Genomic DNA, 22,866 nt, shown 5'->3' with positions numbered 1-22,866 from the left:
CACCAGCATTCAATAAATTATGAATATACCAGTTAATACCGTTTTAGTTTTTAGTTATAATTATGTCTTATTTTTGTTTATTTTGTATTTAATGGCTCCAAAAACCCACGTAAATTCATGTAATTCATGTAAAAACTGTATATCCTGCACTTGCTGTTATTGCACTCTGGTTAGACCCAAACTGCATTTCGTTGCCTTGTACTTGTACATGTGTAATGACAATAAAGTTGAATCTAATCTAATCTAATCTAATTTAATCTAATCTAATCTAAATTAATAACTAAAGAAACGAAATGTAAAAAGAGCTAGTTAAAAAAATGCTTTAAAAAAATTACTTAAAAAAAATCTTGAACAATTATTTTAACAATTGTATCATAAATATATCTAATAATTATGAATAAAATACATATAAATAATTAGTTTTGCTTTGAAAATGATAAATAAAATGTCAGTCAATTTAATCAATACAATATAATCCGCTTTGCTGAAGTTATATATATAATTTTAATTATTTATCCCTCGTTCCTATTTCAGTTTAATCTCCAAAAACGTCAATGAAGGACTTTTTTTTACACGTCATGTCCCAAACATCGCACCTTCATTTAAATATTTTGTATAATCACACATGCACATTTTCCTCCTGCTGTCCAATCCGATTTCCAAACCTGAGCCCTGAGCCACACTTTCAGCTGCATCAGGAAGGAAAATAAAAAGCACTTCTGATGTTTACTCCTTTTTCCTGGCTGAAGCGTTTCAGCCTCGTGTGCGTCAGCGAAAAGGTTTTTAAAGAAAAGGAAAGAACAGAAGAGAACAGAACATGCTCTTAAACTCTGAAGGAGGTGAATTTTTTCCCTATTTTGGTGATTTTCTTTTCAATCTAAATCCTTTCACAGCTTCATCACGACTGCTTTTGTTTTATCTCCATTTTTGGGATCTAATGCGAGAACCTGAGTGCCATATATGGTCATGTAATAATATTTAGACATACATTTCATTTATAGCAGAAAAATTCTGTGCAGATTAGACAAAGATTGGTGTGTGTGTCTTCCTGGAAATACTGTTCCACATTTTGTCTCCATTTGCTGTTATAATAACCTCCACTCTTCTGGGGAGATGTTCCCCTAGATTTTGTGAAGATTTGTGGGGATTCATTCAGCCACAAAGGTGTGAGGAGGCCTGGGGTGCAGTCGGTTTGAGCTCTATAGCAGGAGATCTTCCACTCAAACCCATGTAAAGCAGATCTTCATGGAGCTGCTTTGTGCACAGGGGTGATGTCATGCTGGAACAGGTTTTGGGTCTCCTAGTTCAAGTGAAGGGAAAATCTCATGCAACTGCATCCAAACACGTCCGATACAATTCTGTGTCTCGAACTTTATACTAACAGTTTGGGGAAGAACCACATGAAAGTCAGGTGTCCCAATACATTTGTTGCTATTGTGTATATTCAAAATATGCTCATTTTCCCTGCATTTGAGCTCCACCATAACTGTCATATGGTCTAAAAAACAATGTTGAATATACTCATGAGATGTTTTTTGGTGAATTGTCTCTGGTCTGATGGTACACCATGCACGGCGTGGTGATGTTTGTACGTGTTGTGTGTTCTGTACCTCTTTCAGAGGGTCATTGAGTTCATTCAGGATGTTGTCCTCGTCGAAGATCTTGCCCTGGTAGCGATGCTCGTAGTAATCGTGGATCTTCTGCCGCATGTCGGCCGGGAGCTTGTGGAATGACATGTACTGCTCCACTTGTTTATACTGAAAAACAGATAAAGAGATGAGAGAGATGAGTGTGAGAGAGAGAAAGGTGTCAGGGTTCAGGTGTGTGTGTGTGTGTGTGTGTGTGTGTGTGTGTGTGCTCAAGGTTGGGTCTATGATGTCAAAAAAATTGACCTTTCATACACCTATTGCCAACAACACACACAATCATACACACTTACACAACTATACACACTTATACACACCATACAAACCTATACACACTTATACACACCATACAAACCTATACACACTTATACACACTTATACACACCATACACACCTATACACATTTATACACACCATACACACCTATACACATTTATACACACTTATACACACAAACACATTTATACACACATATACAAACCTATACACTTATACACACCTATACACATTTATACATACCATACACACCTATACACATTTATACATACCATACACACCTATACACATTTATACACACATATACAAACCTATACACACTTATACACACCATACACACCTATTCACATTTAGTACACACCACACAAGCCTATACACACTTATACGCACAATACACACCAAACACATTTATACACACCATACACACGTATACAAATTTATACACACTTATACACACCAAACACATTTATACACCATACACACGTATACAAATTTATACACACTTATACACACCAAACACATTTATACACACCATACACACCTATACACATTTATACACACTATACACATTTATACACACTTATACACACAATACACACCATACACACCTATACACATTTATACACACCATACAAACCTATACACACTTATACACACTTATACACACCATACACACCTATATATATTTATACACACTTATACAGACTGTTACACACTCTGGCAATTATTCAGACGGATGCAGACGGAGAGAAGGACAGATTGTCTGAGATACTCGGAGTGAAGCTTAAAGACAGAGAGGAGAAAGAGGGATTTACAGTGTCAGCGTGAGGACGAACTGATCATGGATCAGAGCCTGCGTCGTGTCTGTACATGCTGATTCAGCAAGCTGATGAGGGATAAATAACCGGACTGAAGATTTCATGCTGAAATTGTGGGCATATTGTGCACTTTTCACTAAAATTGTCGAAAGCACTGTTCAGAATTTACGCAAAAGAGTTTTGTCTCGGTTACTCATCATTCTGACCTCGAACATGATTTGAGTTTTCTCTGTGTGAGATCCGCTCGAACGAGGAGCAGTATTAAAGCTATATTATATACAGTTTCTGTTACATAATGTATATTCTGAGCTATAAATACACACTGCGTAATTCAACTCAAACATATCATTCCTTTATAATAATACGTCTTTAAAATCTACTTTCTGTTCTTGAGGAGTGAAAAACTATGACTGAGCGCAGAAAAGTGCAAGGTCAGCTTATTCTTCAGACAGATGCACAAACAAAAACAAACAAAAAACTTGTTTAATAAATCCAACAACATCTTTTCCTTCATACTGTATATCATCATTTGCTCTATCATTTCATTACTCATCCCTGATTCTTGTCTGGTTTAAGCATGAATTTAGAGTGTTAGAGTAGCTTGTGTTTAGAGGGTTAGTCTGGATGGGTTGATCCAGAGAAACCTCGTCCCATATGCTTCTACTCAAGAGAATTCTGGAAAACATTAACTCAAGCTATGCATGTGCATAAACCAAATCTAAATACACCAAATTTTCACCTGTGTAAAGATTAAAAATAAGATATTAAGAAAAATAAGCACATCAAAGACACATATTAACATATTGCAGATCAACTAAACAAATAAATGACAAACAAATAAATAAATAATTCCAGTAAACAAATAAGGCATATCACAAAGTGGCAAAAAGTGTAACATGGTTCTTTTAGCAAAACTGCTTTTTAAAACGTATTAACACACACACACACACACACACACACACACACACACACACACACACACACACACAGCTTTAACAAATTGTCACAACCCAAAAAAAGATGACAACTGTGAACAAGTAGAGTCACGCTGACCGTCTCTGTGACACGTGAAAGTGGGCCTTCATTTCCCTCCTGCTGTTAGATTCATTAGAACCAGAAAGACAGAGAGAGAGAGAGAGAGAGAGAGAGAGAGAGAGAGAGAGAGAGACAAAGAGGAGAGGAAAGAAAAACAGCCTAAAACCCTCAGCCTCATGTGCATCGACCCCTGGTGCAGCTGTGTGAAGGTGATAAGACTCAGGTTTGTTTAGGGCCAATTGATCTGTGCTGAGCCTGAGATAAACTTTAACTTGGTCACTGCAAGGCAGGAAGTTTTAGGAATATAAATCGGAAAATTTCCAGAATATAAGACAAGGAGTTTTCAGAATATAAGACAAAGAATTCCTGGAATATTAGACAAGGAATTTCAGAGTATAAGACTAAGAATTTTCAGAAATTAAAAATAAATAAAGAATATAAAAATATAAATAGGGAATTGTTTGAATATCCTGAAAATAAGGCAATATGGCAGTAAAGGGCAGTGATATTTTATAATAGAATAGACTTTATTTGTCACATATACGTTACAGCACAGTGAAATGCTTTCTTCACACATCCCAGTTTGCTTAGAAGCTGGGGTCAGAGCCCCTGGAGCACAGAGGGTTAAGGGCCTTGCTCAAGGGCCCCAAAGTGTCAGCTTGGCGATACTGGGGCTTGATCCCCCAACCTTCCGATCAACAATCCAGCACCTCAACCACTGAGCTCCCACTCTCTCTAAAGTAACTATAATATGAGACAGCAAAACCCCTGAATATAAGGCAGAGACTTTTCAGAATACAGAGCAGGGAATTTTTTTAATATATGACAGGGAATTCCTGGAATGTTAGAAAAAGAATCCCACCAGCAGTGTTAATCAATTAAATTATTTTTAGGTTGATTAATTGATTCTGTACTTCGCCAAAGTGAAAATTTGTTCTCTATCTAATGTGTGTTAGTTACTGTACGGATCTTGGTGTAAATATACGCCTTGAATATATAAAAACCTGCTTGTTTTTTAATTTGCTGACGGTCTGGAAGCTTTTCTCCAAAAACTGCTCTTATCTCTTTTTCTCGGCTGCTGCCGAAGCACAATGTCGCAGTAATGGGAATTTGTTTGTTGTGCTTTTTCCTTTTCTTTTTTCCGACTGAACCAGGCATCGTATTAACCATTTAGCAACCATAGGCAAGGTTGTATTAGGAGTCGGAAGCAATCAGCCCGGCTATTTATTTTCCTGATGCCGAATATAACATATAACCCTCACGCTGCGAGGTGCTTTCCTCCTACACGGTTTCGCAATCTGTCACTCAGGTGGAAACGATAGAAAGCGACTCGGTTCCTAGCGGAAGAAAAAAAAAAGGAAATATTAGCGACCCTAATTGACCACGGACGAATATGAAACCAAGCGGAGAAATAAAGGGTCAGGATATCGTGTTCGTCCCTGTCGGAAATCAGACGCCAGGTTATAGGTTGAAAGAATTCTATTACACTTTCATCAGAGAGCTGAGAAGGTTCTGGGCATCTGGTTCTGTGTGTTCAAGGAAAACTTATCCCTGGAACACATGAAGTAAAAAAATATTTTATATTATAATGTTTCTGATTAAAGATTCGGATGGAAATTTGTTGTTAGACTCAATATAAATATGAATATAAACTGCTGTCAATCAAAAAGAGATCCATCTGATTTAATGTGATCTAGTTTCACATGCACATACTCAGATCTGATCTTTATCTGATCTCTGATTGACGTTCAACTCAAGCAGGAGTGAATACCTCATTCGATCTGACCTCTCAGTGCTGATCTGAACTGAACAGTGGATGGATTTCTGTAGGAAGAGTGGGAGCTCAGTGGTTAAAGCTCTGGGTTACTGTTTGGAAAGTCAGGGGTTTAAGCACTGGGATCGCCAAGCTGCCACTATTGGGCCCTTGAGCAAGGCCCTTAACCCGCTGTGCCCAGGGGTGCTGTATCACAGCTGGCACTTTCCCTGCACTCTGACCCCAAGTTGGGATATGTGAAAAGAATTTCACTGTGCTGTACTGTACATGTGACATCTGATCTCTATCTGATTTCAGGGCCCTTGTTGTGGTCTGATCTTAATTTGACATAATAAAGGAGGTGCCATCTTACACATCAATCACCACTTTTGAGTGTGGCTTATATTTGTTATTTGCAAAGACACAGACAGGAATCTCATACAGTGAGAATGAGTTATGAGTCATTACTAAAGCAAGAAACCCAATAAACAATTCAACACGTCTCCTTTCACTGGAGCCACAACTCAAAAACGAATTGTGTGTACTGTTGTTCAGACAGGATTAAAAGAGGAAAAAAAATATTCGCCCACATAAATGATGGGCGTGGTCACGCAAATGGAAGGGGCATGGCATATTTTCGTTATTTCCTACTTTGCATTGAGAAGAATTGAGAAAATTGACATATCTGATGAAATTGTGTCTCGATGCTCAGAATGTAGGAAATGAAGTGCTGCTTTCTCTCTCCTCCTCATTGCCATTGTATGCGTGATCGGACTTCATCTAATATCTATTCCAATATCCTCTCCGACACATCAGCAAGCAAGAAACGTTAACGGTGACATTGAAAACATTATCGAAAGTTCACCCTGTGTGTGTGTGTGTGTGTGTGTGTGTGTGTGTGTGTGTACACTGTTCACTCGAATCGACCACACTATGTTTCTACAGCAGCAGGACATCGTATTTAAAACCTGAGATAAAAGCTAATGCAAGAGCCTCTGGACAGGATGTAAATTATTAAAAAGCCTGCCTCGTCATTTTCAAGGTGACCCGAGTGATGTGTGTGTGTGTTTCAGATAAGACTCTGTGCAGAAAAGCGACAGGTAAATTGATGGCGTTTCGCATGGAGCTTCCTGCTTTAAGGATGAGAGAATCTCATTAGTCGGAGGAACTCAGAAGCTCAAACGTTCTAAAAAGCTTTTTTTCGGAGTGTATAACACACACACACAGATTTAACCGTAGAAATCCGTCCGGAATAATTATTGTCTCTCAGCGTATTAGCGCCGGAGTCTGATCTGAACAATGATCTCGAGTGTTAATCGCCATGGACATTTAGCGCACTTTCGGACGCTAAGGTTTGTCATTTGAAACACTTAAACTAGCACTTTTCCTCGTTTGTTTTGTCTTTTAAGCGTGCTATAATTCCTCTCAATAGAGTTTTAGGCTGATGGCATCTTAAGTTTGTAATCTAGCGAACCAGTGTTAATTTATTCATTGATAAAGACTTAAAGCACTTTTGTACTTCGCTCTGGTGTTTCCTAAATACCGTAAATGTAAATTTGTGTGAGAAGTAGGCGTTTTTGTCCGAACTAATGAAAACAGTTTCATGCGTTTTCATTAGAGTTCAGATCGCTATCAGATCACGTAATTAACGAGTGAAGTAACTTTATAGAAAACACACAATTTCCCTTCTGTTTCAAATCCACAAGAAAAATGCAATGCACAGAAAAAATGCACAAAATGGGATAATTTTATGGGATACACATTCACATTTATCTCATTCATACAACTGAGTAGCTATAGAGTTAAGGGGCCTTGCTCAGGGGCCCAGAAATGGTGTGGCTGGGATTGGAACTCACAAATCCAAACGCCTTAACCACTAAGCTCCTTCCTCCCCAAAATCGATGCTTCTGCTAGAGATGATGTATGCAGTCAGTGCAGCTGTTTGACATTCGTTCTCACTGTATGAGATTCAGCGCTGTTATACTGCAGTTCTCTATAATATTGATGGTTTCTCATCGCAGCGGCGTCATAATGATGATATTAAGTAGTGGACTTATGCAGGTAGATGTGTAGTACACCTGTTATAGAAAATCAATCATCTCCTGACCAATCAGAGCGCAGAATTTGAGCGCACACTGGTGCACTGGTGTAACTTTTGCTGTTGTTTTTTTTTTTTGCTCCTGAACTCCTTTGAACTCTCTCTTTAAGCTGCGAGGCTAAATAGGGAACGCGTCCACTCGATATCCCTCCATTTGCGTGTAATGATATTATCCGCGGGACGCTCGGCTCGAAGCTGTAATGATCCGTGTACATTAAACCCAAACCCCAACAAACCCCACAGAGAGTGTGACGCTGTGAAGTCTGTGCACCTCTGGGACAAATGAGCCTGATCCCTTTCAGCCTGTGAGCGCGCCACGTTTATTAAAAGCCTTTTTATATATATATATATATACTGTATATATATATAGGGCTTGACGTCGCTGAAAGAGGAAATAATCCCCCCGGTCCCCGTCATTTTCTCTTCTCTATTGTTTTTTCTGCGACATGCTGTCAAATCTCTTTTCTCTGGTTCCCTCTAAGGGCTTTCTCTTACACCCGCAGACGACAGCTCATTTACTGGAGATAAATTTGGCGCACTTAAGTACACAGAGCAATCATGCTAAGAGTATTACAGCCACGATTCGGCTTAGAAACGAACGCAGAGGACAAGAACGATGAACATGAGTGACTCTTTGTAGAAAATTAGACTTACTCTGTAATAATTAGTTCACAGATGCTAATGGTGGACAGATTTCTTTTTTTTGTTTGTCACTGATACGTTCAAGTAAAGCCATAAAATAATTGTATATAATAAGTAATCAGGTATAAGTAATCAGGTATCTGTCTCATCTTTACTTTGTCTTCAGCTTCGAAGGGTTTGTTTAATTTGTGAAAAGTTTCATTGAGATTTCTTCTTAAGCTCCTGTTGCTTCTCAAAATCTCAAGATCTTTCACAAACCATGAAATCAGATGTTGAACCGAATCGTCATTTGTACGCTAACAGTTTTGGCATGAACCACATATGGCTGAAAAACTCAGGTGTCCAAATACTTTTGCCCATAACGTGTATATATGTGTGCATTTCTTATCCCCACAATTTATCAATTTATCACATTCTCAATAAGCGTCTCATTGTTTCGGACAGTGTGTGTGTGTGTGAGTGAGTGTGTGTGTGTGTGTGTGTGTGTGTGTGTGTGTGTGTGAGTGAGTGTGTGTTCAGCCTCCTCACTGTTTCTTGTCTTTTAGATGTCTGGTTTCTTTACGTGGTTAATGAAGCCGTTAAACACTTTGCTTTATCCGTTACACCACAGCAAGTCTCTGAGACAATCGATACGTCCTATACGTCCCGTCCGCTCATCCCTAAACAAGATCTGTCTTCCAGAGCCTGTCTGTCTGTCTGTCTGTCTGTCTGTCTGTCTGTCTGTCTGAACTGTTTTAAACCCTCTGTTGAATAGTGATGCCTTGAAGCTACAGAAAATGCTCTTGTACAGACAGATAGTCATCTCAAAAAGGACAGATAGAAAAACACACTAAAAATAGACAGTCAGGCAGAGACAAAGAGAGAGATAGAGAGAGAGAGAGAGAGAGAGAGAGAGAGAGAGAGAGAGAGAGAGAGAGAGAGAGAGAGAGAGAGAGAAAGAGAGAGAGAGAGAAAGAGAGAGAGAGAGAGAGAGAGAGAGAGAGAGAGAGAGAGAGAGAGAGAGAGAGAGTGGTAGGTTGTGTGTTTCACCCCCAGGCCTTCCGTGGTGTTGTACCTGAACCAATCCACCTCTTCATCCCGATGACGCCACAGTGGGCTGCATCACAGACCGGAATCTCATACAGTGAGAACGAAAGTCATTACTAAAGAAACCCAATGAACACGATTCAACACGTCTCCTTTCACTGTAGCCACAACTGCACCGCTACATGCATCATCTCCAGCAGAAGCATCGATATTCACCTCATCACATCACCCTGAGTTTTTCCCTGCGTTTTATACGTGCATTATGGTTTCCTGGAGATTTGAAACAAGGACAGATTGTGGGTTTTTCTGTTTAAATTCTACAGGAAACAAAATGAAAAAGTACAAACGGTTCATGAAAAAGCGTAACTTGTGTTTTGAACTTTTGGTGATCTAGGGTTAGGGTTAGATGTCCTTGTAAGTGTATCTGCAAATCAATTTCTTCTCCTCTGCCAGTCGTTGTGGAATAAAAAAACAATCCACATGAATGTATTTGAGTTTGTGCAGATGTGGGTTGCCAGGTTCTGACCAGTGCGCTCTCTGACCATTTAATCAAAAACGTGAAAAAGATGAAGTTATTGGACACCTTTAAGAATAACCTCAGTGGCTCCAGCTCGCAATCTGATTGGTTAAGACAGCAACTTCATTCTGATGTATTTTGCGTGACCAGTCGATTGCAGTGTTCATTTCTGAAGGCCTTGAAGCAGACAGATACCTCTGACTCCGGCAACATGTAAGGTGACGACTGCAATTTGATTAGATAGAAACTTGAAAGAAACGCTTTTAAATAAAGAGAATAGACTATTGGGAATAGTTTAACACACAATTATAGACAACAATATAATAAAACAAGTCAGAGTTAGAGCCAGCTAAGAAGAACTTGCTGAGTTCACCGCCCCGAGAAACAGAAAGACGGAAAACATGGACAGAATAAAAAGTGTTAGTGCAGTGTGAAGGGCAGAACGTTGTCCTACCTTCTCCTGGTACTGCCTGCGTGAGGAGTCGAGCGACTGGATGAGCGCCGTAGCGTGACCCACGAACATGGCGTAACACGTCGCTCCCACGATCATGCTGAGCATCGTGATCCACAGATCAGACATGCTGACCGGCGCTCGGGCTCCGTATCCTATACACAGCATGTGACTCATGGCCTTGAAGAGAGCGTACGAGTACTGCTTTCCCCAGGAGTCGTTCTGAGAGAGAGAGAGAGAGAGAGAGAGAGAGAGAGAGAGAGAGAGAGAGAGAGAAAGATGGATAGAGAGAGATGGAGAAAGAAAGAAAGAAAGAAAGAAAGAAAGAAAGAAAGAAAGAAAGAAAGAAAGAAAGAAAGAAAGGTAGAAGGATATGGGAATGGATGAAAGGTAAAAAGTAAAGATAGATAGATAGATAGATAGATAGATAGATAGATAGATAGATAGATAGATAGATAGATAGATAGATAGATAGATAGGTAGGTAGGTAGGTAGGTAGGTAGGTAGGTAGGTAGGTAGGTAGATAGATAGATAGATAGATAGATAGATAGATAGATAGATAGATAGATAGATAGATAGATAGATAGAGAATAAAAGATGGGTGCAAAGGAAAAAGGAACCAAGTATAGTGGAAAGACACAGAAAGAAAGAGAGAAAGAGAGAGAGAGAGAGAGAGAGAGAGAGAGAGAGAGAGAGAGAGAGAGAGAGAGAGAGGGAGACAGAGGGGTGGGAGGAGAGAAGTTATTGGAAGCTTACAGTCACAGAGGTGATGAACGTCTGCTTATCCATAAAGCAGACTGTCGCTGTGCCCTTCATGCCTGAGATCCTCTTTACAGCTCTTTCTCTTTATCTCCACTTACTGATCTCGTCTTTCTTTCATCACTTTCTTCTTCAGCTTCCATTTCTCACACTTTCACCTTTTATCTCCAACCTTTCAATTCAGTTCAATTTAATTCAGTTCAATTTAATGAATCGCAAAATATCTCGATGTGTGTGACTTTATTATTCTACACTATTATAAAGGTAAATAATTTAAATTCAAATAATAAATAGAAATTCACAACAAAACATATAAAAACAAACACTCGTATCATACACATATCAGTGTTCACCATCAAACACCAACATTTTCCATTAAACACCAACATTCAACATCAAACACCAACAATCTTAATCACACTCCAACATTCACCATCAAACACCGACATTCACCATCAAACAACATTCTCCATCACACTTCAACATTCACCATTAAACACCAACATGGTAAATGTTGGTGTTAAATGGTGAATGTCGGTATTTAATGGTGAATGGTGGTGTTTAATGGAGAATGGTGGTGTTTTATGGTGAATGATGGGATTTAATGGAGAATGGTGGTATTTAATGGAGAATGGTGGTGTTTAATAGTAAATGTTGGTATTTAATGGAGAATGTGGTGTCTGAATTCTGCTGAATGTCCTGATGCTTGTTTGAAAATTCTCATGTTGGTTCCTGGTATTTATGAAATGCGGTACAGCAGGTTTTGTTATACATAAGCAGACCTTCAGTATCGGAAAACGTCTATAAATCTGCTGATGATCTTTTCCCAACATCCCACTGTGTTTTTTCGTATTTTGCGATTACTTAGCATTGCTGATGGGAAGCGAATTCCACCTGGACGTCTGATGCGACGGCACTTCACTCAGAAACATGGCGCTGACAAACTAAAAGAAGCGTAAAATTATTTCTGGATGGCCCCAATTCCCTGCTCTGTGTGTGTGTGTGTGTGTGTGTGTGTGTGTGTGTGTGTGTGTGTGTGCTCTCATCAGAGTGTTCTCAGCAGACGGATGTGATAACTCTTCAGTAATGTACCGGCTCTGTAGTTGGTCCCGAGTTGCTGACTGCTCACATTTTATTCGGCTCCCTCTGAGACGCCGAAGTGCTGAGAAGAAAATTTGCTTCCAAAAATTCCTAAATCCACACGCAACGTCTAGCGCATCACTGCGGATACACAGGCCCCTCCCCCACCCTTTCGTCATGTGTGGGCGTGTCCACCTGTGTCCTACAGTATCACCTCTGATTTATATCTCATTGATGTTGTCCAGGAAATTATGTGCAGAATTGAATCTACAGAATCTAATCATCATGGTCTAATCTAGTACCATTTTATACAGCTAAATGAGTCACTTGTCTCAATTATATGTCCTATTTATGCCATCTAGTGTCTAATCTCCAGGATCTAATCTCGAGAATCTAATCTTTGGGATCTAATCCATTAGAATTTTATAGCTAATTCAATTACTTATTTTCTCTCTATTATTATCTCATTCATCTTTCCAGGGTCTAATTTCTAGGATCTAATCTTCAGAATCTAATCTAGGATTTCTAGAATCTAATCTCTCATTAATGTTTATGGCTAAATGAATCACTTATTCATCTCTCAGTTATGTCTCATCAATGTCCTTATGTCATTCAGGGTCTAATCTCCAGAATCAAATCTTTAGAGTCTAATCTCCAAAATCTAATCTCCAGGATTTAATCCACTACCATTGTTTGGCTAAATAATATTTTTGTGAGTCTCTCATTATGTCGTCCAGAGTCTAATCTCTAAATCCTTTTCCCTAGGATCTAATCTCTGCCATTTTTAAGTCTTCGAATAAAACACTTGTTATTTTCTGTATTTATTTATTTATTTTTATGGTTTTATCTCCAGGATCAAATCCATGCTGATTTTACCAAAACAAAACGAAGCGTTAATGACTCTGAAGCTGAACTACAGAAGCTCCATTAGAGGAAGAGCTGTGGATAAACCAGGTGCTGCTCGCCGTCTTCATTCTCACAGTGAATAAAGATCACTGAGATCTTCATTATCTGTAAACACTGTTATTTGTTATGTCTACAATTTTCCTTTAAAACCCAAACACAACCCCTGCTACACTATTTTTCAGCTTTATGCACACACACACACACACACACACACACACACACACACACACACACACACACACACCTTTCCCTGCACCTGCAACAATGTTTGTGATTAATAACAGATTGGATTTTAATTATTGCGTGTCTGTGCGGGACACAGAGCTTTGCCTGAACAAAACACACACCTCGGTAATTAAAGGAGGAAACCTGCAGCCAGGCCCCCGAGGAAAACGCTGCAGGTCCTCATATCGACAGTCTGATGTCAAATAACTTAGTAATAATGCGTTATTGGCCCACTGAGGATGTGAGAATGGCCCAGATGTTCAGGTGTGTGTGTGTGTGTGTGTGTGTGTGTGTGTGTGTGTGTGTGAGATATAATTTTTGGACAAAGAAGGAAAAAGAGAAGAAAGGAATTACATGAAAGGGTAGGGAAGGAAGGAAGATAGGAATGAAGAAAGGACCTTTGTGGGGAAAGATAAAGAAGGGAAGGTAGTAAGAAGGAACGATTAAATGAAAGTAAGAAAGGGGCTTTGGTGGGGAAATGAAGGTAAAAGGAAGCAATGATGGAATGAAAGACTTCTGAAGGATAATGTAGGTAAGAAAGGAAAGATGTAAGGATTAAGGAAATGAAGGAAAAGGAAGAACCAACATTTGGAGGATAAAGGGAAGGAAAGAAAGGAAAGAAGTATGAAAAACAGGAATGAAGAATGGTAAAAGATTTAAAGGGAATAATAGGGAGTAGGAAGGAAGGAAGGAAGGAAGGAAGGAAGGAAGAAAAGAAGGAAAGAAGGAAGGATGGAAATATACCTTTAAAGGAAAAGCTTAAAAAAAAAAATTACAAATATAAAAAAATAAAAAAGTAAGAAGGGATAGATGAAAAAGGGCAGAAAGGACGGAAGGAAGGAATGAAGGAAGGACACAGAAAAATGAGTTTTGAAGTAGAGTACAAAAAAGTGTGGATAAAAGATGATTGGACTTTTAGAAGGATGTTTGGATGGAAGAAAAAAATTACAGAAATAATAAATAACAATAAACACTGATGTGCTGCGACGCTCCTGTAAACGGGAGTCGTCCAATAATTACTACCTTAATGACTAATTCATGTTTCTGTTTACCAGGGCTGATAGGAACACATCACACACACACACACACACACGCGTTTTTATTTTGTGCTCTAATTAACCACGAGACAGTAATGTGTTAGCATGTTACCCACACACACACACACACACACACACACAGATGTTTACCGCTTTATTAGCACTAATGTTGCACATGCTCATCGTCTTACCTAACTGACAAACACCTTCCCAGAACCTTGATTCCGACTAACACACACACACACACACACGCGCACACACACACACACACACACACACCTGCACTCGGACACCACTGAGCTAATCAACACGCTTGTAGAGTGCAGTCCACTAATCACGGCGAATCACTCCAACGTGTCTGATTGCGAAGGAGAAAAAGAAAGACTTGTTATTTGTGCTGTTAACTGACGCCTGGTTTGGAGAGGAACAGCGAGAGAGCAGCTCTGAACTCCAGCAGACCAGCGAGCGGTTACGTGTGGAGAGCTGGATTCTGCTCAGAGGTAACCCACCTCCTTCTATTAGATTTTACATATAAACATGTAACGTGGCTCTGTTCTGGACGTGTACAGACACGTGGGGGTATCAGTGGAGGAAAGTGAAGTTGGGGAAGAAGTGAAGGAAAAAGATCCCTGCTGTCTCACGTGTTCCATTCACTGTGAGGAACAACATCAAACACCTGCACATCTACTAATTCATCAGATAGTGATATAGGAAGGAAGGAAGGAAGGAAGGAAGGAAGGAAGGAAGGAAGGAAAAGAAGTAAGGAAGGAGGGAAAAAGAAAGGGGGAAGAAAGGAAGGAAGGAGGCTGGGAAAGAAGAAAAATAAGTAAGATAGGAGGAAATAAAGAAAGGATGAACGAAGGAGGGAAGGAAGGAAGAAAAGAAAGAGGTAATTAAGAAAGAAAGAAGAAAGTAAGGATAAAAGAAAGAAGAAAGGAAACACTGATTTTGATCAAAAGAAAGAAAGAAAGAAAGAAAGAAAGAAAGAAAGAAACGAGGGAATGAAGGACTAAAGAAAATATTGAAGGAAGAAAGGAAGGAAAAAGAAAAAGACTTTGCCTTCAAACATCTAAAACAAAGAAAGAAAGAACTTTCTTTTTTTCATATTTTACAACACAATACATAATAGAACAATGAAAAAAAAAGATAAAAGAAAGTTTTTACCTACAATAAATAAATAAATAATTAAGTAAATCTACTCATGGTAGATTTTTTGTTCTGCCAGCTGGAACGTGCAGTTTTATGGTTCACACTCAGTGTGAGGTTTCAGTGGCAGCAAAATAACACACAGTGTGTAATAAATGTGTGTGTGTGTGTGTGTGTGTGTGTGTGTGTGTGTGTGTGTGTGTGTGTGTGTGTGTGTGTGTGTGTGTGTGTGTTCACACTAAAGAGCCACAAGTCGCTCAGGTCACTGGTACTGTTGGTGCTTGTGGGCGTGGCCTGGGCATTAAATGGGTGGGGCACTAGGACCTGGAGGACAGTGGCTGGTTAAGGATGATCATTATTTATATACTAATTAATTAATGAATTGTTTTTATTACTAGAATAATTTTACTTAAAATCAATAAATATAAATATTGTAATGGCTATTTTGAAGTTTTCTATAACAACAGCATGTGTTTCAGACTTTAGAAAGAAATAAGTCTAATCACATGGGTCCCTGTATTATCACAGCCTGTGGACACTATTCGATTCGATTCGATTCGTATTTCACATTCAGACAGAGAATATACATTTTAAATTCATACTGTTTTACCTGTAAGTTTTTTAGTCCTAATAAGAGGTGACTGTGATGAGGGAAAGACTCTCAGAGACGATGTGAGAAAGAAACCTAATCAAAAACCAGAGTCATAAAGAAACCCGTCCTCATCATCATCACCGGGTATTCATTCATTCATTCATTATAGTTTCATCATGAAGTGATTGAAGTTATCAGCTGTTCACTGTGGAGACTCGAGTATCACAACTGTTGTAAGGAAACACAGATAAAGTTAAGGAAAAGGAGAGAGGGGAAATAAATAAGTAAATGCAACAATGCTAGTTAGCTAGCTAAAGTATTGTTAGCGAGCTAGCTTAGTTTAGGAGCTACGATTAAAAAAAATCATCTCTATACGACTTTAACGAAGAGCTTTAACTCTTAATGCTTCAGTTCCGGGATTTAACCGAAGTAAGACCAGAACACAATCCATCGTGAGGGTTTACCAGATGTTTACCATCAAATCAAAATGAGTGTCACATCCGTAACTGTGTGTGACTTGTTCTCGGACTGACCTACACAACCAGGCCTTAATCTTATAGAAGAGCCACTGAGATTAATCAGTCCAGCAGACGAGAAGAAAACTGGTTCTGTGAACCAAAAGAGAACTGCAGCATGAAATAACAAGCTAAACCAGACCGGAAGTCTCTCTCTCTCTCTCTTTCTCTCTCTCTCTCTCTCTCTCTCTCTCTCTCTCTCTCTCTCTCTCTCTCTCTTTCTCAGGACACTAGTGGAATCTTGACTTGTCAGGTTTGGCGTTAACAATCGTTAGGAAAGAAATGACGCACGAGACTATTTCGGTGTTCCACCAACTGACAAATTGAGGACTTGTGTTTGTGCCAATCCAGGGGCCGAGTGCCAGTCAAGGAATGGTGGTGTTGCGTAATGCTTGTTAAGGAAGTGGAAATAGAGGTGTACGATCCAGCAGAGAAAAACGGAGCTTCACGTTACACTGCGCTGCCAACCTCAAGACATGACGGTGAGTGTTTTTTTTCCATGTGAGTAATATTTCGATTCCGATTAACAGCTAATGTACATATAATTATAGACTTTCATTCCACTCTTATATAATGTTAATATTAGAGGCCAGAGACGTTTTTTGGCTTTTTTTGGCAACGGTGCTGATAATTAGGCCGGTGCATCTGACACACCAAACCACAAGTGTAAGTTCTGTGCGTGCATAAGAGAACAGAACTCTCCCATGCCAGCAGGTGGCAGTAGTCTGTATTCGGCATCCAAACAGGAAAACCAAAGAGCTCAAAGTGTGAATATCTAAAGCGATTTCAACGAATTCCTGTAGCTTTTTTCAACTGTGAGGAACATTACAACTACAGAACATCTGATCATGATGTAATTTTTTTTTTAAATGATGCATTTTTCAATTTTCTTCACAGCAAAGACAATCTCCAAAAATAAAAGTGAGTTCACTGATTTCAGAAGTTTAAAGCGTTCCAAAGAGTCAAATCACGTGAATTCATTTAACCTGACACGTAAATTCCATTCTGCATCAGCTTCTTTTAATTTGGGAGAAAACCACTGGATAGTTATTTTGCCATTATTTTGGAAATTGCGTGGCTGGAATGACGCAGATCAGAGCATGAAATGCTGAACTTCTCATATCCCAGCAATGTTAGGAAGTTGTGGTCAGAGCACAAGGTCAGCCCTGATACAGCACCACTGGAGCACAGGGGGTTAAGGGCCTCGCTCAAGGGCCACAAGAGTAGCAGCTTGGCGATACTGGGGCTTAAACCCTCGACTTTCCGATCGGTAACCCAAAGCTCCCAATTCTCCCAATATAAGTATATAAATTATATAATAGATTTTATAATATATAAAAATAATCCAACTAATTGATTCATATTTAAATAATTATTAGTTTAAAATTAATATTTATTGATATATTTCAGGAATAAAGACATTTGCTGCTGCTCCATGTTCCCCAGCGCTAGCATCACCAGCAACTTCTCACATCCCTCAATAATTCATCACCTCGCCTCTGACATCCATGAAGACCATAAAACATCTCGAGCCAGGCCTGACACATCTCTGACACATTTACAATCTCCTGATGTTAGCCTCAGTAGGTAAGACACGGATCCTATGAAAGGACAACTCCATATGTGGTGAGATCCCGTTGGCATGATGACTAAAGCTAAGAGGAGATCTGGTGACTTGGAAAATAGCTATCAACAAAAATCCATGCCGATAGTTTTTCCAGCTTCCGGTTCGCTGTCAATACGAGAGCGGCCTCTAGAGGCGAATCACTGGCACCAAATGCTGTTTGTTTTTACAAGTGAGACGATGCGCTGCACGGAGAGTGCTATATTATATTTATTATTTATAATTCATTAATTATTTAACTATAATTATAAATGAATATATTTGTATCTGTAAAATCCATTATCGGTCAACCTCTAGTTATTAACGTAGCCTAATTATGTGTTAGATTCACCCACTAACCACATGCATATGCATTAATATGAAAAAACGCTATTATGTTAGTAATAATGTTCTTTTACTAGGTGATATATCTCTTGAAATTGATATATCTCTTGTTCTGTTACAGACAGACCATCCCCTTTAAAGAAAAGAACGTGGCCCTCTCAGAAAAAAAGTTTGGGGACCCTGGTATCGAAGTTTGGGTTTCCCTGTTGCGGAACCAGCACAACCTACATTCAGATCAGTGTATACTGGCATTCTCTCTCTCTCTCTCTCTCTCTCTCTCTCTCTCTCTCTCTCTCTCTCTCTCTCTCTCTCTCTCTCTCTCTCTCTCTGTGCAGAGCTGCTGGAAGCCTCAAGTTTAACTTGGTTACACCTGGAGATAAACGTGTGCTTTTCTGACCTTTCCTTTACTGACTTAATTAAAAACTCATTAGGGTTTATAAACCTGAAAATGCAAGAAATGGATTCAGGTTCATCGTGATGGATTACGTAACAGGAGGTGAATTGAGATGCTTTCTCAGTAGGCATGTAGGAATATTGGGTTTAGAGACTTCACAACAAATCACAACTACTCACATCAGTGAATTGAGTTCTGGATTACAGCTGCACATGCATCTGTACATCATGCTAATCTTGAACTGTTATCAGTGGTGGATCAGTGGGTAAGTCTCTACGTGTGTGATCAGAAGGTTGTAAGTTCTGCTCCATTATATCGTAACTCCAGCACCATCACAAGCTGGGATATGCAAAGAAAATCTAAATTATTCTACTTGTAACAAAGGTTTTTCTACAATAGCTGTTTATATGTTGTCTGAAATTGCTTTATTGTAAATAAACGTCAAATTTGTCAAGTTAAGATGTTAAACTTCGGATCAGAAGTAGGTAGGTTAAATCCAAGCGCAGCCACGCTGCCAATGCTGAGTCCTTGAGCTTAAACGAGATAACCATAAGTTTATAAAGGATAAAAGGATAAAACCGTCTGCCAAATGCCATAGATGGAAATGTAACCTTTATGAAAGATTAGCAGATTTCAGGCTCCCCTGCACGATCCTGAGGAATTTCGCATCTTTACACACCCATGTGAAAGTAAATGTCAGCTTGTTGTAGCATGTACAGCTTCACTGCACAATTGCTTTGGATCAAAGCTCAAGATGTACAGTATTCCCACCTTGTTCCCAGCATTACCAGGACTGGCTCTGGATCTACACCCCTACCTTAACCAAGTGCTTACTGAAGATGAATAAATAGAACAGAAGACAGATCTGCTGGATAAACACTGTGTGATCTGACAAGCTGGTTGTCCAGTCCTCCATTGAGACTCTGTTCCCTGCTCATTCAGGTCCATGGTGTCACACCTCATTACTATTTTGCAGTAAAGAGTATTTGCTCCTCAGCTATTTTGCAAGGAGGTTCCTGTGGTTGGAAACCTGAATGTGAGTGCAAGCGTGCTGTTAGTGCCCAGGTTCAGTGACACAAGGTATCACTTGGTCTTATGTCATTTCGAGATTTTATTGCCAAGGAAGTTAGAGATCTCTCGACTTTGTGACAGATTCATAGCTCCGGGTTCCTTGGTTCAATGTTCTCTGGTTTACTTTCATTTCTGATGATGCGATATTACCGCTAGGACCAATATTTTCAATATTACCTTACACACAGAATTCCTGGGATAGGATCTGAAGTAGAGCCTTGGGAGTAGACCATAACTTACTACAGTAGGTTATATTTGACAGGGTTTTTGGACTACAGAGCAGTTTATGAAACCTTCAACCAGCTAATATGCTTTTCCTATTTCTTTTTCTCTAAGGCTTATCATGAACAAAAAAACAGTTTCCATGTGATTTTTTTGGAAAAGAGCATGGGATGTTGTGATGTCTGACAGGCCAAAAATAAGGCAAAAGCAGCTGTCTAAAATTCTGAATACTTCAACACCGTATGCTATATTTGTGCAAAACAGCATTTAATGGAACAGAAGAAAGGGTTCTGTGCTTCATTAGTGGGAATTGCACCAACGAGGAGGAACCTGAACCATGATATGAAACGCAGAAATATCAGTCGACCACTACAGTTTGTTAAGTGTGTACAGCAGATGAGTGAAGAGGTGTTGAAGAAGAAAAGAAATCATCAGTCTAATGCAGAGTTGGTGTTTCGTCCATCAGGTCTGACGAGGAAGTGTTTGAGGATGATTTTGGAAACGTGAGTACACAATCGATTGTAGTGTTTTTCAAAACACATTTTGAAGCATATCGTTTAAACAAAATGAAACAATGTTACCTTTTAACAGATATTTAAACGTTTGGAAAAAATGCTTTATATAAAAGCAACCAGCTCCAGCACCATCTCCACCATCTCCACCATCTCCATCTCCTTCCTCTTAAACCAGTAGAGCAGAATCTGCTCTTTCACTGCAAATCCTCTTAGGATGTGTTTAAGCAAATAGCACAATCTAAAAAACTAAATCCTGACAAACAAGGCGGCAAAAAACAACGGACCAACATCGACGGAAATAATCTGCGCTCTCGTCGCCATTACTCATTTGTCTTTACAGGTAGCTGGTGAAGTGTTTTCCCCTCGGGCCGGATCAATAGCAGCCCTGCGTGCTTAGATGTTTTGCCCTGAAAAAAATAAAATCGATACAGATGAATAAGTAGCGGAACGAGCCGAGCTCTGGGGCTTATTCTGCAGGACCAGGTGGGGGGTTTGCGGTCTTGCTGAGGGATAATCCACAGCATGCTGGTGTGAGATGGTGTGAGGTCTATAATGGGTCATCAGGGGGTTAGCGAGGCACGGGGGCGAAACAGGAGTTCTGTCAGGTTGCATTTCCCCGTAATGCAGATTAGTGGCAAAACCAGAGCAAAAGCACCAGGAATCTCTGATATCTCTGTGATATGAGACGAGATATGAGATCCTGCTGGTCAGACGGAACTCTGGAATCATTTTAGCTAAAGGTTTGTACAGCTTTTAATTAAAGGCTTGAGGTTTGACAGGGTCTTTGTTGTGGGCGTGGCCTGTCCAGCTTTTTGTGATTTGTTAGTAGGAGCTCTACCACGAATCAAATAGTTAGTTTTTAAAATGGATAGTGGATAAAAAACAAACACTCCATGTTAAATATTACTGAACTTTATTATAAAAATATAAAAATAAAAAGCTGTGGTATAGTGTATATATATATATATATATATATATATATATATATATATATATATATATATATATATATATATATATATATAGTAAAAGTATATAATAAATAAATGATGAATAAATCTAATACAGCGCTCTCTGTGCAGCACGCAGTCTCACGTGTAAATAAAACAGCACGTGGCATCAGTGATTCACCTCTAGAGGCTGCTTTTGTAATGACAGTGGACTGGAATACACTGGCAGTAAGTATGACGCTGAATTAATACTAGTCATGGAAGACATTAAAAACATGAAGATCTCATTAGCCATCCCTCTATGTGTAGCCAGCAAGAAGCCATCCATCCATTTAAATGTACACAATAATAGTCTTCCTGACGGTGTTCGGGGCTCAGACACACTCACCCAATTTAAGTGTAGATTAAAAACGTATCTTTTTAGCAAAGCCTACACATAACACACATCACATCATAACCTTGTGCTCCAGAACATCTGATCACATGCACATTATCAACTTGTGCTGTTAATATCATGAACAGCAGCTACGCTAATTCCTCTCCACTGCTTCTCTTTCTCTCCCCATCCCGAGGCATCCTGAGGTTGCTCCAGCTCCAGTCACCTCCCACCTCGTGATGATTACGGACCTTTAAAGAAGTAGATGCCGAACTCACAAACATCCTGAACCATCTAGAGACGTACCAGTGCCATTTGGATCCCGCTACATGTGTGGAGTTTTGACATTGGACCTCCTGGAGTGTTTAAAGGCTCTGGCATGGAGAAGCTGATGCTGGATCTGTGGTGATCACAAATGCTGAGCTTATAAAACTCGGAGCTACTAACCATATAGACTGTTTAAGACTGCAGAAAGAACATTACTTATAATCTTATACTCCAGTAATCATGTTAGTTCTCACTCTCCAGTGTTCTGTATTGTTGAAAGATTTATGATCAAACTCTTGATGTCACCCAGATGAGGATGGGTTCCCCTTTTGAGTCTGGTTCCTCTCAAGGTTTCTTCCTCATAACATCTAAGGGAGTTTTTCCTTGCCACAGTCGCCACGGCTTGCTCATCAGGGACAAATGCACACCATTCACCATCACTGTTGATTTGTGTAAAGCTGCTTTGAGACAATGTCTGTTGTGAAAAGCGCTATACAAATAAACTTGACTTGACTTGACTTGACTTAATCCCTCTACATGTACACAGAAATCCTGCTCCATCTAATTAGCAAATGATCTATAGCTAGCTAGCAATTGTTCT

General features: G+C 39.4%; 1 protein-coding gene and 1 long non-coding RNA gene across 11 annotated transcripts in view; one reads left to right on the top strand and one right to left on the bottom strand.

Annotated features, from left to right (window-relative positions):
* Positions 1 to 22,866, bottom strand: part of LOC124398034 (potassium/sodium hyperpolarization-activated cyclic nucleotide-gated channel 1) — a 95,655-nt gene that overhangs the window by 29,270 nt on the left and 43,519 nt on the right. For all 3 annotated transcript variants that reach the window (XM_046868023.1, XM_046868024.1, XM_046868025.1), the window contains exons 4-5: positions 10,266 to 10,484; positions 1,611 to 1,757 (exon numbers count right to left, since the gene is read on the bottom strand). In XM_046868023.1, the coding sequence (XP_046723979.1) occupies positions 1,611 to 1,757; positions 10,266 to 10,484 (366 nt within the window). The remainder of the gene's footprint in view (positions 1 to 1,610; positions 1,758 to 10,265; positions 10,485 to 22,866) is intronic.
* Positions 12,954 to 22,047, top strand: LOC124398035. Of its 8 annotated transcripts, none has more exons than XR_006928006.1 (5): positions 14,355 to 14,769; positions 16,874 to 17,004; positions 17,933 to 18,109; positions 18,592 to 20,660; positions 21,755 to 22,047. It is a non-coding gene; the product is annotated as an uncharacterized LOC124398035 (long non-coding RNA). The 8 variants fall into 8 exon arrangements; XR_006928005.1 differs by having other exon boundaries at positions 18,592 to 21,412; XR_006928010.1 differs by lacking the exon at positions 21,755 to 22,047 and adding an exon at positions 20,749 to 21,578.

This window comes from Silurus meridionalis, chromosome 15 (assembly GCF_014805685.1).
Source record: "Silurus meridionalis isolate SWU-2019-XX chromosome 15, ASM1480568v1, whole genome shotgun sequence".
Classification (NCBI taxonomy): Eukaryota; Metazoa; Chordata; class Actinopteri; order Siluriformes; family Siluridae; genus Silurus; species Silurus meridionalis.
Note: the sequence above shows the minus strand (reverse complement) of the source record. Positions and strands in the feature narration are given on the sequence as shown.